Source organism: Scomber japonicus, chromosome 10 (assembly GCF_027409825.1).
Source record: "Scomber japonicus isolate fScoJap1 chromosome 10, fScoJap1.pri, whole genome shotgun sequence".
NCBI lineage: Eukaryota > Metazoa > Chordata > Actinopteri > Scombriformes > Scombridae > Scomber > Scomber japonicus.
Window position 1 is genome coordinate 14,090,179 of NC_070587.1, and position 17,087 is coordinate 14,107,265.

The window sequence follows — 17,087 nt, forward strand, 5'->3', positions numbered from 1 at the left end:
CTCATGCTTTGTCCTCATTTATTTTGCATTCCCTTCCCTCCCTCACACTGTTGCCCAAGTAATTGTTCAGTGGCTTGGATCTGCCAGTAAGTGACATTTGACCGGTGGGCACTGAAATTAATCCTGGGTTTGGCAATCTTTACCGACAGTGATTCAGAGTCTCCTCTTTCATCATGGTGACCAGCTGTGAGGACAGAACACTCAGTTACAGAAAAAGATGTGCAGCACCAAATCCCTCAGTTACAAAGATCATACACGTTCAATGCAATGCAATGTGCACACCTGTTTTTTCACTCACTGCTTTGCTAAAATGTATGCAAGGCTTTGAACGCCTTGTTAATGGGTATGACTAATCTGCTATTTGAACGCAGTTTGACCTGCTCACATTTTGCGGTCTCTAGGGACTCATTTAAGACTCAGTGGGCTTAAGCATAGTGAGAAATCTGTTTGCTTAAAACTGATTAGTAAAATTAATACCACAACTTTACCTCCTGACTGTGCAGCAGTGCTGTGGGCCTGCAAGCAAATGCTTTAACCAATACAAATGTGTTTGTGCAGAAAATGAAAAACACTGCTTTTCTTTTCCTCTGACAGTACCTCCATCCCCCATTGCGCCGCCCCAGCTGCTGCGTGCTGGCTCCACTTACCTGATCATCCAGCTCAACACCAACTCTATCCTTGGAGATGGCCCCATTATCAGGAAGGAGATTGAGTACCGTGCCAGCCAGTCCCCGTGGTCAGAGATACATGGAGTCAACATGGTCACCTATAAGTTGTGGCATCTGGATCCAGACACAGAGTACCACATTAGTGTGCTTTTGACTCGGCCTGGAGAAGGAGGAACTGGTCCTCCTGGACCCCCTTTAGTGAGCAGGACCAAGTGTGCAGGTGAATTTCCAAATCCCAACACATTGATTTGGGTAGAGTCCTCTGAGGTATGACAGTGTTATATCTTAGTTCATATAGTGTCATATGAGAGGAAAAGACTGTTAGATTGTAAAGCTCAGAATGTAGCAACATTCAATAATTATCATCATCAACTCACTTTATATGGCTGAGTAATTTATACTGATTACACTTGATTACAAATAAAAGTACTATTGCTCCTGCCAGCTGCTGTTCACTGGCCAGCATCTGCAGCTGCACTATGAGCTGAAAACACACCACCCATCATGCAACCTATATGTTTCAAGCTGGATCTAGAATTTGTACCTATATCTGGTTCTTGTAGTATGGGTTTGTACAGATACCCCGTCTACTACAGTGCTTGGGCCCATTTGGGCTTTTGCGTTTGTTTCAATAAATATGAGATGGCATATTTTGAATGGGCGTAGACATTGCTTTGAAAGGAGCTATTTTGCAATGTGTAGTTTTTAGAGGAATTATGATGTGCGCTGTTGAGGTGATCCAGTGTCCTAGAGCCGTGTGTGGAACACTACTATTCAATAGAAATATCAAGCATCAGACAATAGGTGTTTAATTCAATCTGTACTCATTCACTAAAAGGACGCTGCTTAGTGATTTTCTAAATTGCATAGGCTTATACATCCAATCTAGATTAAAATAATACCTATATGTCTTTGCAATTAATTAAGTAATTTAATGAAAGATCATTTTCCCCACTGCTCAAAGTACTGATGCCCAACAGCCACACACTAACTTCAAAGAGTCTTGCATTATGGGGTTGCATCTGTCATGCTAAATTGCTAAAATTAAATCAGAGAGGAGCTGATAGACAAGTTCTAACTCAGTCACTGCATATACTTATCTCATAAGAAAAGGCACATTTTGCTATCACTGGTGTTCTCTGAACTTTGAAGACTGAAAGGGAGACTTTCTGCTGCCAGCATAGCAATATTAGTTTGACGGTTATTTAAAAGATAACAACTGGCTGACTACAGTGACTAGCCTAAAGCAGCTGTCTTTGGTATCTACTGAATATGACAGAAATTTCATACGACAAGTACCGTATAGTAAATGTGCAAGTATTTGTAGGTGACAGTGGTGGAGATGTATCAATCGTGGTATATACAGGTGTACAGAACCCTGTAAACACTTGAAGGACAGAAACTATAGACAGTAAACTTTGTACATACGTGATTATACATATGTTTATTACGTGAGAACCAGGAACCAGCGTGTTTAGCAGAATTCCTTAAAACAATTACTGAAAAATATTTATCAAAATAGCTGCTGATTAGTGGTTAATTGTTTCAGTTATATTAGCTTGCCTTCTGGTATACTAGCGTGCTTTCTATTTTTCACTTCACTCCCTTCTTCTGGTCTTTGTTTATTTGTTCTACTTCAACAGACAAATTGTTACTGCCTTAGAAACTAATAGCACACATAGTTAAATATGGATTATTTTAAATTCCAATCACTCATTCACAGTGAAGGTTTGCCCCCCCCCATCAGCCTTTATTTAATTGAACATTTTGTATTGCCTGGTCACATCTCTGCACCCCTGACATCTGTCACTGCACAGACACAGAACACCCAGAGAGATGAGCAGTATACCAGAAGGCTACACCCATTTTTACCATTAAATATAATGTACGCATGTAGAGCACACAGAGTACTGTGTTATTGCAGATGCACACACAGAGATAGCAGTCATTACTGCTGCCTGCATCTGCAATGTGTGTGTTGTAGTCACAGGCACGTGAAATGGAGAGTTTTGTGTTACCCAAAGGCAGTCTGTGGATTTTTGTCTTCCATGGTCATCACTCTTTTTATGCCCAACGGTCTCTTCCTGCCATATACCATCCCTCACATATCTCCCTGCCCTGCTCCAATAGAGCCTCCCTGGCCCCCTCTCCAATGACATATTAAAGCCACTCTCCTCTCCCAACAGCCAAAGACACCCCTCATTCATCAGGCACCATGAGTGAGCTTGGAGGCCCCCCTTCGCCTGCTCAAATCCCTGCACACACCTCACACAACTTAAGAGACACAAAAAAAATCACAATAAAAACCAGGAAAGTCAATACCAAAGGAGGGTTGGTGGTGGAGGATTTGTGTGTGAGAGAAGGTAGTTTTTCAAAGAGAGAGAGTGAAACGGTAAAAAATGTGAGAGAAGTGAAGCGAGAGGATTCACAACGTACGGAAATTGCTTTCACAGTTGCTGGTATCGGTGTTTGTGAAAGTCATGAAACTCAGCTTTTAATGATGTATTTACATTTCAACCACTGTGACATTAGCTTGTTCAACTATGTGTGGGATAAGTAATGCTGCTGTGTTTGCTGAGCTGTTAAACAGCGCATTTAGATGCAGTACTAGTTCAACACAGAGAAAGTCTAGGTGAAATTAATTTTGCCAGTTGACGTGTCTTGTATAATAACCCCACCCCCCTCAGTATGTGCAAAGCTGTGACTGACAGATAGCTGATTTCTTTTGTAGGGTAGCTGCGTTTGATTGACTCCTTCGTGGCCTCATCAGTGTTCTCAGTTCTTACTTGGGCGTGTTTATGTCTTGTACATTTTACAGTAAGCTGCAGCAATGTAAACCTCCTCCACCTGGTGTATCTCACCTTCTTGACCCACAGGGAGTCTCTAATCACCACCTGATTCCCAGACTTCCACTGACCCAACCTCCAAACCATCTGGTCTACACTACCCTTCCTGACCTCTTATTCCACTGCTGAATCCTGATCGTCCCCCTTGCAGTTGGCCTGATTAAGTTTAAGCATGAGAAAATAGATGGTGAGGTTGTTGCAGTAATTTCAGGGAGGTGGTAATTATCTGGTGAACAGAAGGGATATTTGGACTCTTTTTAAGAGGAATTTTGGAGGAAAGTGAATTTCCTCTCTAGAAGCTGTGCCTTGCCACAGCGCTGTAAAACTAATGGCCGTGAATGTGAACATGGTCTCCGCCTGGCTCTGATGGCCATCCAGGTGTGCTTGATGAGGCATTGCTGTGATTATCAGCACGGTGCATTAGCACAGCTTGAAGACCCTCAAGTGAATCACAGAGGAGAGGCGAGCATTTGTACTGCAGGTGGTCCCCAAACTACATTAATGGGCTTCCACCTGCTGCTGGGTCAGTGAACCTTCTGGAAAGCCTTGCCCATAATGCTCTTGATCTGAGGGAGCCAATACTGGAGCCTGACTAAAATTAGGAGCATTAGGAACACAAGTGTTTTGCATTTCTTGGCATGTCGTTCATCATGCCTTCCACTCTGTGAGCCACAATTCCCTGTATATGCACATTTGGGGTATGTGGATTTATGTACGTTCGTGTTTTTGCTTGCACATGGATAAAAGCCTGCATGTCTGTATAAATTTGGTTGTTGCGTCTGACACAGTCAGTCCAGATCCCCTCCATGGCCGCTCTGTCCTGCTGCTGTCCCATGTCACAGTTTTAGGGTAGCTAATAAAGCAGAACCTGTCACATCCACTCTAACTTCCAATCTCCAAGGATCAACATGGTGCTCTGGGCTTTTGCCCATGTTGGGGCGGCTGCAGTTTTCATGCCACAGGGTGCCAGAGAATGGGTGCCCGTGGCACACAGTCAAATAAGACGAGGCAAGGGGAAGGGGCTGGCACAAATGTCCACTTTGAGAAAACCCACAATGAGCACACTGTGGCCTCTTTGGCGGTGCTTTCATCAACTCAGCAGTTAAATGCCTCCCTTTATTTAGCACTCAGACTGTGCAGACTATCAATTGCACCATTAAGACAATCTTCAGTCACACTGAACAATGGAACATTAACATTTCTTGCAGGGTGCAGTCTACTACTCTACTGTGATTACTGTGCCCACCAATTTATCTGCCGTCACATTAGTCTGGATAAGGTTCACATCAATGCTCTGGTCATATTTCCATCTAGTATAAGATGCCAGACAGCAAATTAAAAGAGAAAGCTGGTGACTGCAGAGGCTTTCAGTATAGATTGGAAGTGTCATAAAATATCTTTTCAAAAGAATTGCTGCCACCAGGCAGTAATAAATGCATAAGAAGTTGGGCATAAGGCTGTTATATCTGATAAAAGTTAGTTGGTTATATATAGGGGCATGAACATGTGTACACATAAAAAAGGAGGGAGAGTTAAAGAGATAAAAAGAGAGTGATACAGAGATAAGGGTAAATAAGACTATTTTATACAGTGAATGTGTGCTATGTGTGTCCCTGCAGAACTAGAGTACACCCATCAAATCCATTTTCTTAGATAATTCTTGTTTTAGTGCATTTGTCCCTGCTCAGTGATGCATTAGCCACCTTATTTAAGTTCCCTGCACTAATCTGTGCTGCAGTGAGAATCCCACTGAGTGTACGAATCAGTGAAGGAACGAAGACCTTGGCCAGTAACCTCAAACTCCACTGATCTCTCCCTGTACCCCATATCTCTGCTGTCATTCCCTGTCTCCCCAGCCCATTACTCAATATGCCCTATTAAAATCATAAAGCAATACAATAGATTATATAGCATATTGCTTGACAAAAAGGCATTGATTGTGTTAATAATGGCCACTGATAAATGCCTCCATTGATACTGAGGATGTCCTTGGCTTAACACTGGCTCTCTTCAGTTCAGACGTCCTCCTGAACACTGGCTGGTCTGTGCCTCTGTGTATAGAGGCTCTCTGTATCTCTCAGCTAGACATTACATTTGAGCGGGATATCAAAGACAGCGCTGTTATTCTTTTAGTTTGAGTCAGAGAAAAACAGGGTTAACCCGGCAATGACCAGAATTAACATGGTCTCTTCTAAAAATATGCATCAGGCCATCGCAATGACCCAGCAGTAAAAGTAACCAGCGGAAGTGAGTGCCCTTGTACAGTGCTGGCATTTTTGTGTGTGGATTGAACTACAGGGCAAAGAAATATAGCTACTTGATAGTCTATTTGCTAGTCTACATGGAGGCGAGGACTGGTGGGAGAGCAACGGCAACCCACAGCCTGTCCGATTAATTAGCGGAATTGGCATGAGTTCTTGCTCTGCCATCAGGGATGTATGTGTGTTGTGCTGGCAGCAAACTGACGACCTCCATGTTGTGTTGGGGCAGTATGGCGGTATGTAGGAGGGGAACTACTGAAAAACTGCCAGGGTAGTCCTGGGACATGACTGTCATTTGCTGGTTCAAATATTTCACAATAGAACAAAGTTACCTGTGTTTTCATTTTCTAAAAATCACTATAGTGCCTTTAGGTCTTTGGTAATTACATTATTTGTTTTTTGTTTGTTTGTTTGTTTGTTTGTTTTATCACTAAATTTCTGTTTTCTCTATTACTCAGTGATCTGTTTTCTTCTTACTATTTTCCAGAGCCTATGCGTGCATTACGGGGCCTCACAGCCACAGATATCCAGTCCAGACAGTTGTCCCTGCAGTGGGAGAATTTGGCGTTCAATCTGACGCGCTGCCACACCTACTCAGTGTCCCTGTGCTACCGCTACACCACAGCGGGAGGTGGCGGGGGCCACAATACCACCGTGCGAGAGTGCCTGGCAGTGGAACACAACGCCTCACGCTTCACACTGCGTGATCTGCCACCCTACCATGGCGTCCATGTCCGCCTGTCACTGACCAACCCAGAGGGGAAGAAAGAGGGCAGAGAGGTCACCTTTCAGACTGAGGAGGACAGTAAGTCCCAGGAGGAGGTTACAGAAAAGATAGAAAAGAGTGTAGAAAAAAAGAACTAAGAACTCGAGGGCACCATACGTGGTTAAGATATATGAATCCATGTTTCAATCAGATTTGCTTTGGACATTGCAAATTTGCTTCTGCTCTGCTGGCTTCTTCTAACACATTACTACAATGAGGATGACCATCTGAGGCTGCATCAGCATTACAAAAGATCCTTTTCATTTATGGACAAAAATAACATAAAAGAGAAAACATTACAGTATATCTGAGACTCCAGCAACCCTGAGATAGGATTTTGTGCTTATTTCTTATCTCCTATTATTCCTTCGTGCTGTAGCACATCATTTGCATGGCAGCTAAGGGAGAAATCAATTCTACCATGAAAAAATCAAAACAAACAAGATTCTTCAGAAAGAGATATGTAGAGGGAAAGATTGAAAAAAGATCATCAGAGAGGAAGAAAGCAAGAGAAAGGCCATTTCTGAATAGATAGAAGATAAATATATGTATATATACATGCAGTACACGTCAATTATGAAGCCTTTTTCCAAAAGCCTTAATAAGCAACTCTGTCCTCTAGACTAACTCAATTCAAAAATAACAGTCGACTCAGCTGTTTGGCTCATGCTCTAGCCTCAGGTCAGAATCTCACATAACAGTCTTCCTCAGTGCAGCGCTCACACAGACCACGGGGACTCGGGCTGAAAACCAAATGGCTCAAAAAACAGTGTGTGTAGTTGAATGTTCAGATGCTTACAATCCTCTCACTGCCATTCAGACAAGTTTACCAGCAAGCATCTGACATATTCATCAGTATGCCTCGACTTTGACAGACGACGGATATAGAATTCTAATATCGCTCTTATGTTTTCTTTCTCTTTGCTGTGTCGTGGTTACATAATTGATGCAATTCATAAATTAACTGTGTCCTTATCTAATGTTCTCTGCCTGCTGCTGAGTGTCTCATGTGGTGCATTGTTCTGAGCCACTGTGACATTCACATCTGTGGTATTGACAGGAGAGGATCACCGTGGGATTAGCACTTCAATTTCCCCGACAAATGTTTGTTCTGACATTTTCTTATAGTTCCCGGAGGCATAGCACCGGAGTCGCTCACCTTCACCCCGCTGGATGACATGATCTTCCTGAAGTGGGAGGAGCCTGTTGAGCCCAATGGCCTTATTACCCAGTATGAGGTAAGCACAGAGAGACGCTTCATTCAATTTCTATGTCTTTTCAGTTGCCAGTTGTTTTAAGATTTCAAAAAAGGTATCTGACTTTGATTATATAACTTAATTGTGATACCATACAGTTGTTTTAATTTAATATTACAGTAAAAGGTAAGTGAATGAGCAGAGTGCTATTGTTGAGACTGAAAGTGCATTTTTAACCTTCACCATAAAGTTAATTAAGTAACTGTTCTGATGTGATTTGTCTTTTGATTGTTTCACATGATCTCCTGCCGTCTCTGTACCTCCATAATTACTGTTGCTACACCTGTCAAGCTTTCGATTCTCAAACAGCACATATGCAGTTAACAATGAAAACAGTGATGATTTACCAAATTTTTTGAACCAGTCAGTCCTTGATTTCAGACAGAGGTAGACAAAAACAGACTTCTCACTTCTGGCTGGGGACCATTGATTTTGCCAGCAGAAACAACATTGTCAGCAGTCCCTGTATAAATATTGACATAAAGTAACATTATGAGTTAGTTAGTTGTAGTATTACAAGGTACGACGAAGAAAAATGTAAAATCAGACTCAATACTAACACAAGCTTGTTTGGATGCTCTATGAACATACTTGGACTAGCAAGACAAAGAAAGCTTTATTGTACCTGAAACAGTATGTTTCACTTTTAACATTACAATAAGCTTTGAGGATGAGGGCTAACATGCCTGGTGAACATAACGCTATCTGTCGCAGTAGCAGCATAGACAATAGAGAGCAGTATAGAGATGGAGATGCTGACATTAGCTTATACTCTGATATAGTACCAGGCTGGCTTACACAGTGGGAAAATACTGTGGATGTGCTTGATTATTGTTTTTTTTCTTGTACGTGTTAAAACACCTGTTAAAGCAGATGAACACACCAACACCGTTTAATTGACTCCTTACACTTTTGCTCTTGTGTTTTTAATGTTGGGAACGTTAAAGCAAACAGACCCTACAAATGATTTCTGTACCTAGTATCTCTCCAGTGTACCTCTCCCTAATATATGTGTACACCATAGCGGTATACATCCATATGTACACGGCTTAATGCATAGAAATCCAAAGCTCATTTTAAAAATAAAAAAAAACGATCCCAACTATAAGGCAACATGGATGAGAGGTCCTGAAAGTGCTTAGAAAAGTGAAAATTTTAACATCTGCAATTCCACGACAAGGGGGGCAAACTCCATCTGTTGAGGAAGGTGGTGTGATACAATCAAAAGCTTCAGAACAGCTGCTAAATTGACCTCATGGTGGAACTACTTTTGTCAGCGTTTTTGTTTTTCAGCAGCTGTAGGTACAGTATGTTGATTTGGCACCTTGTGAACTTGTTCTAACTCTTGCCCAAATTGTAATACCACACAAACAGCACACAGCCAGCATATCTAGTTTTAGGCTACTTAGGATTTTTATGGCACCATAAATATTGCAACAACATAAAGATTTGCGATTTGCCTATTATTTAAATGATCAGCCTTTGTTCCCTGTCTACTTCTAGGCCATAGAGCCCATCATTAATAGATAACTTCCATGCGTCTATGCTGAAGGCCTTCTGTTTAGCTGGATAATGATTTTGTAGCTACTGTATACCTTCTGTCTGTGGTAAATCCTCAGTAGGTCTGCCAACCCATCCTCAAGCATTCTTTCCTTTGGCCTCTCTTGCAATGTCGCCTCAAGGATATTATTAAATAGGATTTGTGGTTTGACATATAAAGTGGAGACTGCAAAGGATTTTTTCTCTGTAGTGTGTTGATCTCCCTCAGCTGACAGAAAAAGATTTATACAGAGCTGTATCCTCTTCACTTCTCTCAGATTGAACCATTTGACCACTCTGCATGAGCCCCTCGACTGCCATGCTGTCCTGCAAACCCTTCTTGCTGTTCTGTGCACTGTCGGACATCTTTTATGTCTGCTTTTGTAGAGGAAACATGGAGGTCTGTCTGTATTTAGACACTGGATGGCTCATAATTCTATCTTCACACTAAGGAAACATGAGCAGGCATTAAGCTCTTCTTATAATAATCAGCAATGCCATGGGTTTGGCTTGAGTGTGTGTGAGTGTCTGTGAGTGTGTGTGAGTGAGTGAGTGAGTGAGTGTGTGTGTGTGTGCGTGTGTGTGTGTGACACATGCTTTTGAGCATTGTGTGTGTATTCATTGCTTAAATCAAGTGGCTCTCAGCCAACTCAACATATATCCTAATATGCACACCCTTGTGTGATTGCAGTAAAGTCATCTAATTTAGCTCTCTACTTTTTCAGAAGAGTATAACTGGAAATTCACATGAGAGCACTGTGCAAGCAATGCAAATCACCTCTCAAGGAAAAACTTTTAAAGGACACCCATGCACAGTGTTCTTGGAGTGTCACGAAGAGTTAATCAGACTCATTAACACTTACAAGTATTGATCTAAACTCTTGAATGTACTTCTTTCTATGTGGTGTCCTTAGTTCATAGCCTCTGTCATGCATTTCTTGGTCAGAACATAATTTACCACTTACAATAATTTTAGAAGAACTTTAGGTTGCTCGTATGACTGATCAGCACCAATACTAATCAAGTTTTGTTTATCTAAAACTATAAACCCACTTGAGTAATTAGAGCACTGATATAGATAAGCAAGTTAATTTGCTGTGAATCATATCATTCAAACTTTAGAATTACTACTTGTGACAATACTACTTTGTGTGCATATTTAATGACCTCTGTGCTAAGATAAACCAGCTCTAAGGTGACTCTGGTGTTTATGACTTTTATAACCTCTAGAACATTTTTCTTTTCCCCAACAACAGATCAGTTACCAGAGTATTGAGTCATCTGATCCAGGCATCAATGTCCCAGGACCTAGAAGAACTGTGTCCAAGCTGAAGAATGAGACCTACCACATGTTCTCCAACCTCCACCCTGGAACTACGTACTTAATCTCCGTCCGAGCCCGTACAGTCAAGGGCTTTGGTCAGACTGCCCTGACTGAAATCACCACTAACATCTCAGGTATTTGCTATAACTGATCTGCCACGCGTGACTGTGTGAAAGCTGCTGTTGAAGCATAAAATAAGAGTGGAACCAGGCATCCTCTGCATGTAAAAGCTGCTCTCTGTGCCATCACTACCTATCACCAATGTAGCATGCAGGTACAACTCTAGACTTCACCAACTGCGTGATATAATTAGGATCCAGGTTTTCTCTCTTTTGACCTCAGTATCTTTCTTCCATTGCAAAGGCAAAACCACTTCTCCCAGAGTGTAAGAGCTATTTTCCATTGCCTCTCCAAACTGGAGACACACTGTCATTTCACAGACCTCAAGACATAAATTAACTTGTAGGAAGCAGAGGTCCACAGAGGGGACACTGCTTTGTTTTATGTATAAAGAAAAATGCTGTTCATCCTTGGGACCAGAGTGTCACTTCTGAGAGTCTAACAGCTTATTAATGGTGATAGAAATCCAGCTTTGGTGTTTCTATTTCCTTTTAATGATGCATTTGTGCTTGTTAAGGGATAGGATTACACCTCTTACAGTGCACAGCACAGCCACTCCCATCCTGTTTTGCTCACACATTTACTCTCTTTCGCTCATTTTGCCTGTATCTCTTTACAGAGGGGCCCAGTTTGTTTAATTATAGATTGAGTGCACAATCACTGCTTACTGGCTGTATGTCAGACAGAACTCGGGCACAAAGCCAGACCGCAGATAGAGTCCAAAAGTCTTTGCAGATCATCCTCAACCCCCTCCACTGGCCCACGGTGCAGAACATTCACTTACACTGAACGTCTCTCAAATCGGCACTGACAGATAGCAAACACTGAACACCTTCAACAGCCACTGCTGTCAGCATCTTCAAGCAATACCCACCGCAGAGTATCCAGCTACACACATTTCCTCATCCACACACACACATGCATTTGGATGCATGTGCTGCCGTGGCTGATACACAATCATCCTTCAAACAAACTCCACCTGACAGCTGGCATCAAACCCTCTTTTAGTTCTACAAAACTACAACAGACCTTTAATGGCAACAAGTACACAGTCAGTTTTCCTTAATGCCTCACCTTAATTGATGTCAGCTCTCTTTCTGCTGTGGTATTAGCAAACCACTTTTTAATATGATAATCATCGATTCCTCATGAATAGTTTGCTCTTCTTCCCCTCACTAATTGAAGAGAAGTGTGCTGCCACATCTCCAGGGAGGAGCATGACTTAAGCCAAATCCTTTTAAATGAGAAACTCATTCATTTAGCCTCACTCCCATGACTTTTAATTGGACTTGTATCCAAGACAACTAGAGAGAGAGATTCAAACAGTGTACTGAACGTGAGGATATGGGTACTGGGTGTATTAGCACTGTGTGGAGAAAGGGATGGCTAACATTAAACAGTCTATCAGTTTCATGAAACGTTGAGGGGCTGATCATATGTACATGGAAAGAGAAAGAGGAAGACACTGTGTTTAAACTGAATTAAAGTGGCCTACATGAGCACTGGGTGAGGCAGTGTGTGTGTGCGCCTTGGTTATTTTTGACATGTAAACTCAACTCTCTGTACACTTGTCCTCAGCCCCCACATTTGATTATGGAGACATGCCATCCCCCCTGAGTGAGACAGAGAGCACAATTACTGTACTGCTACGTCCCGCTCAAGGGAGAGGAGCACCTGTCAGGTGAGGAAATCATCTCAGATCTACATATCAGGTCTGGTTTTAACCAAAAGTGGCTTTTTAAAAGTGCACATCTGCCTTTTGTCCAGTACATACCAGGTGGTGGTTGAGGAAGAGACTGGGAAGAAAGTGAAAAGGGAGCTGGGACTCCAGGACTGTTTCCCACTGCCTATGTCCCATGGTGAGGCACAGGCCCGAGGCACACCACACTACTACACAGCCGAGCTGCCACCCAGCAGCCTGCCAGAGGCCAGCCCCTTCACTGTGGGCGACAATCACACATACAATGGCTACTGGAACAGCCCTTTGGACCCGCGCAAAAGCTATCTTGTCTACTTCCAGGCCATGAGCAACTTCAGAGGGGTGAGTGATAGCAAACTTGCACGAGTGGAACAGCAGACCTGGCAATACTTCATCATGTTGCTGTAGGCATTAGTTTTCAAAGTAAATGTGAACCAGTGATAAGTGGTGTTAATGAATATCTGTATGTGGTAATGCTATGGTTGACACTGTAGGATAGTTGGCATTGTCTGGGCTCAAAACCCTTGAAACAGTATTTATGCTGTGAAAAGGGTTGTTGGATGAAAACATTTATAGCTGGCAGTGTCCCTACTTGGAAAGTATGTATGTTTATATCCCACTGCTTTGATTCTTTGCAAACAAAGCATGTATGAAACAGGGAATTATGTGCATGCATTACTTACAGCTAAAAAGCTGTGATTAGCTGGAATTACTCAGAGTCAACAGTGCATTTCACTTCTCTTCATTCATCCTTTGTTTTCTATCCTTTTTCCTATTCTGTCTTATTCCTTTCTGTTACGTCATGTCCTTAATTCAAATGTCCTTTCATCATTGTCCTTATTTACTCCTTGTTTTCCTTATGCATCCCAATCAATTAATTATCTTTGAAAATAGCCAGTAAGTGTAGATCAAGTTATCATAAAAGGTGTATCATTTTTTCCCCGTAGATCGTTGTTTTAGATACTGTTTGTTGAGAAATAGTACAGATTGTTGTGTCTCAATCCACTCTTGCTCTTGAGCACACAAAGCCCTCCAGTCTCTAGTCATACTCAGAGGACACCACATTACCTTTCCAAATTCCATTACAGGAAGAGCTGCTACCTGGGTGAGGCAATTACTTAACGATAATTGGGCACAGGTGCAGATGATCAGCGGTAGAAAGCTGCTGTTTTAATATTCACACACTGTGGCAATATAGCTGAGAAATGTTGCCGTAGGTAATGCAGCCCTTAGCTGGGAATAATACATTCAAACTGGGTCACTGGACTGATTGGAGTCCTGTCAGTAGCTGGTGTCTCTGTGATCACGTCACCTTGTTTTTTTTTTTTTGGTCTGACGTCTGTGTATTATAAAGTCCCATGAACAGAGCTGGGTGGCTCACCCTTACCAGTGGCATCTTTTTCCGACCCAGTGGAGAAACACACAGAGGGAGTGCAGTGTGAGCACTTCACACAACTAGGCTACTAAGCATGGGATTAGATAGGGGAGGCCTGGCTTTACCGGCGGATGGGATTAGGTTTTGTTATGTCTGGCAGGGGGCCAGCATCCATGACCCACAATGAGTGGAGCACAGTGCCAAATCACACAGCCAACACTGTCCTAGTCTTTCAAATGCTGCTGCTGTCGCCTGAAAATACTTACAGTAGCAGTCACTGTCAAAATGGGTACAATTCCTCTTGAAAGAACAACATTGTGCAAGGAAGGCAGCAACTTAACTTCAATTTCATTTTAGCACAAGATGTTTTAGAAAAAAAAAACCTTAATCCTGGACACATATAATTACAGATTCGACTTTATTTCAAACATCAGAATTTTGTCACTGCAAGTGTATTTGGTCATGGTGTCGGATAATAAGGGCAGCTAGCTGTCAGGCATCCAACCAATCAACAGCAGGGCACAGAGGACGTTTCACCAGAGGGTCAAGACAACGTGAACTGACACATAAAAACTGTAGCAAAAAAACAAGAAGTGCTAATTGCATGAAGTAAGATGAAGTTTAAAAAATGCAGCAGTCACAGCACTAACAGATCAACAAATAATACGTTATGACACTGATGCTCTCTTTTGCCTTTGAATGGTATTATTAACATTGCAGAGTTATTATCATACACTTTACAGTCTTTAACAGAGGCCACATCCAAGTGTAGAGTCTATTGCAACCACAAAACAGATATTTGGCTTATGCAGCCTGTATGGATAGCGATGTTTCACCAACAGCTAAATGTGTTTTGTGCAATTTTGTAATTCCCTTTGTATTTTGTCTTCCTGCTTATCCTCCATGCACAATTATGCATTTCAGGGCTTTTACATTTTTACACTTTGTCACAAAAATGCAGGCCAAAAAAAAAAGGAATTTCAGCATTTTAAATTAGATTTTGTATTGTATTGTGGGATATTTTTATTGTACTTTTTGGATTGTATACAGAAAAGGAAAACATTATTAGCCTCATTTCAAAAGAAAAAAAAACTGTACCAAAAGGATAGCTGGCAGGGAAAGCAGTTCTGAAAACAGTCACATATTTCTCGGATAAAACAATTGCTGATAAGGCTTTCTGCATATGGAAGTAGTGATAAAGACAATAGGTAGTTGTAGACTCTTTTATAATCTCTTTCAACATTTGCATGTCAGACAATCATTTCATGTATTTTCACCTTGAATGCCTTATGAATATGTAAACTAAAGTGTTGGCTTGTTTATTTTATGATTATTTCTATGGTTCATCAAATCAGGGTTGGTGTCGTCTGTTTATGTTTGTCTTGAATATCTTTGAGGAGAGGAACATTGCACCTAATCCTCTCCAACAGTGACAGCAGTGGTTGAACAGTATATGAGACCATAATATTTGGCAGTTACCAACGTTAATTATCTAGAGAGTAGCTGTCAAGCCTCTGTAATTGCTTTGATTGATCCATCTAAATAGGTACTTGAAAAACTGTGGCTGCAGATATAGCTTTGCAGGCCACCACAGCAACATTGTTATTTATATACACTCTACACTTGTATCTCCCAACTTCAAACACACACACAATAGAAAACCTTGAATATGTGCCGTGGAGCCCCGTGTTGCATGTTGGCATTTGTGTTTTATATTTAGAGCTGCCAGGAGCCACCAACCCCTCCAGCTTGACTGGCACAGCACGGCCAGACGTGTGATATGTGCCCCACAATCCAGAGCTTGCCAATTAACTCTTGTTCTGAGCCTACATACAGTGATTCAAATGTGTCTGTTACAGCATGAGCTTCTATCCATCACACAAGCATGTTTAAAAAATATATTTACTGTAAATAGATGTAAATGTGCTGTGTCATAATTTGCCAAATATTGTAATGATTGAATGTATGCCATTTCTATAAACACAGGAATTCAGATCAATCTGCTTTTTTGATGATTTCCTATAAATGACTCAGTGCTGCAGAAGCTCAATGTCACCAGTCAGCATTTATATTGATGAAGTAGACAGGAACTGGTAATACACTTAAACTTACTTAATGTAAATGAATAAGTTGGTAAATTATGCTTAATTAAGAATGAGTAAATACGGTAGAGGATCAGGATACATGTTAGAGACTTTAGGTGCACGTTCAGAACACATTCAGAACAAATTACACCAAAAAATGCAAAAAAAGTTTCAAAACTTAGAATGGTATAGTTTTAGATGAAAAAGAAACATATTCAACATGGATTCATTACTGAGCTTGAAAAAGAAGTGACAGGAGAGAAAGGCCTGTTTCTGACTCACGCTGAACTCAGGCACTGCATAAAGGCTCAGTATAAGATAAATACGTTTTTTTTGTACAGTAAAATATGCAAAGATATTCCACTAGAGCCCTAGAATATAAATATATAGACATGGAGTGTATGATATGTCCTCTTTAATGTTCATTCTGTAGTTACTGTAGAAAGAAATGATGGTCTGAGGCCACATTTTGAGCAAAAATCTGATAAAAAACACAACTTTCTGGTTTTCAAGGGAAACTCCATTACAGTTCATTGTTTCATCTCACCTGACCACTTGATTCAAGAGGTAATGATACTCTAGACAGATACAATAATATACTCAGCTAATTCAAATCATTACATTCTCATCACATGGGGTCACATGGAAATAATCATTTTGACAAACCTTGATTGTCTTAATGCTGGTAACAGCGGTAAGCCATCACATAGATAAAGAGAAGAAGATAAGTCCGAAATACCATTTTCAAATCAAATCTGTCATTGAGTGTTTGTCTTTCTTTTCTGGAAATGACAGTATGTCTGACAGAAAACATGTTTGTTTGTCTACAGTTCATGTCTGTATTTCAGATCAACCCATCAGGTTAAGAACTTGTTTAAGAGTCTGTCAGCTTGAAATGGATTTTCAATTTAAAAAAGCAATTTAACAGGAGTTTGAGGAGAGCGCTTTTTGCTCATTTCCGAATGGGCAAATTTGCATAATTGTCCCATAATGCCTGAATTACCATCTGTAAATCTTAATTTGATAATGCATCTCCTCCAAGAGGTGGCAGGAAGGAATTGGATTAGAGTCTTGGATCTCATTAGTGTTGTTTGACAAAGGTCCTTTTCATAACACTGAGATGTCATCAGCCGAAATTTGAATAAAATT

General features: G+C 41.2%; 1 protein-coding gene across 3 annotated transcripts in view; it reads left to right on the forward strand.

The window, feature by feature from the left end:
• Window positions 1-17,087, forward strand: part of ptprub (protein tyrosine phosphatase receptor type Ub) — a 159,916-nt gene that overhangs the window by 109,314 nt on the left and 33,515 nt on the right. For all 3 annotated transcript variants that reach the window (XM_053327511.1, XM_053327510.1, XM_053327509.1), the window contains exons 7-12: window positions 595-888; window positions 6,263-6,580; window positions 7,670-7,779; window positions 10,593-10,794; window positions 12,359-12,461; window positions 12,548-12,821. In XM_053327511.1, coding sequence (XP_053183486.1) covers window positions 595-888; window positions 6,263-6,580; window positions 7,670-7,779; window positions 10,593-10,794; window positions 12,359-12,461; window positions 12,548-12,821 — 1,301 coding nt within the window. The remainder of the gene's footprint in view (window positions 1-594; window positions 889-6,262; window positions 6,581-7,669; window positions 7,780-10,592; window positions 10,795-12,358; window positions 12,462-12,547; window positions 12,822-17,087) is intronic.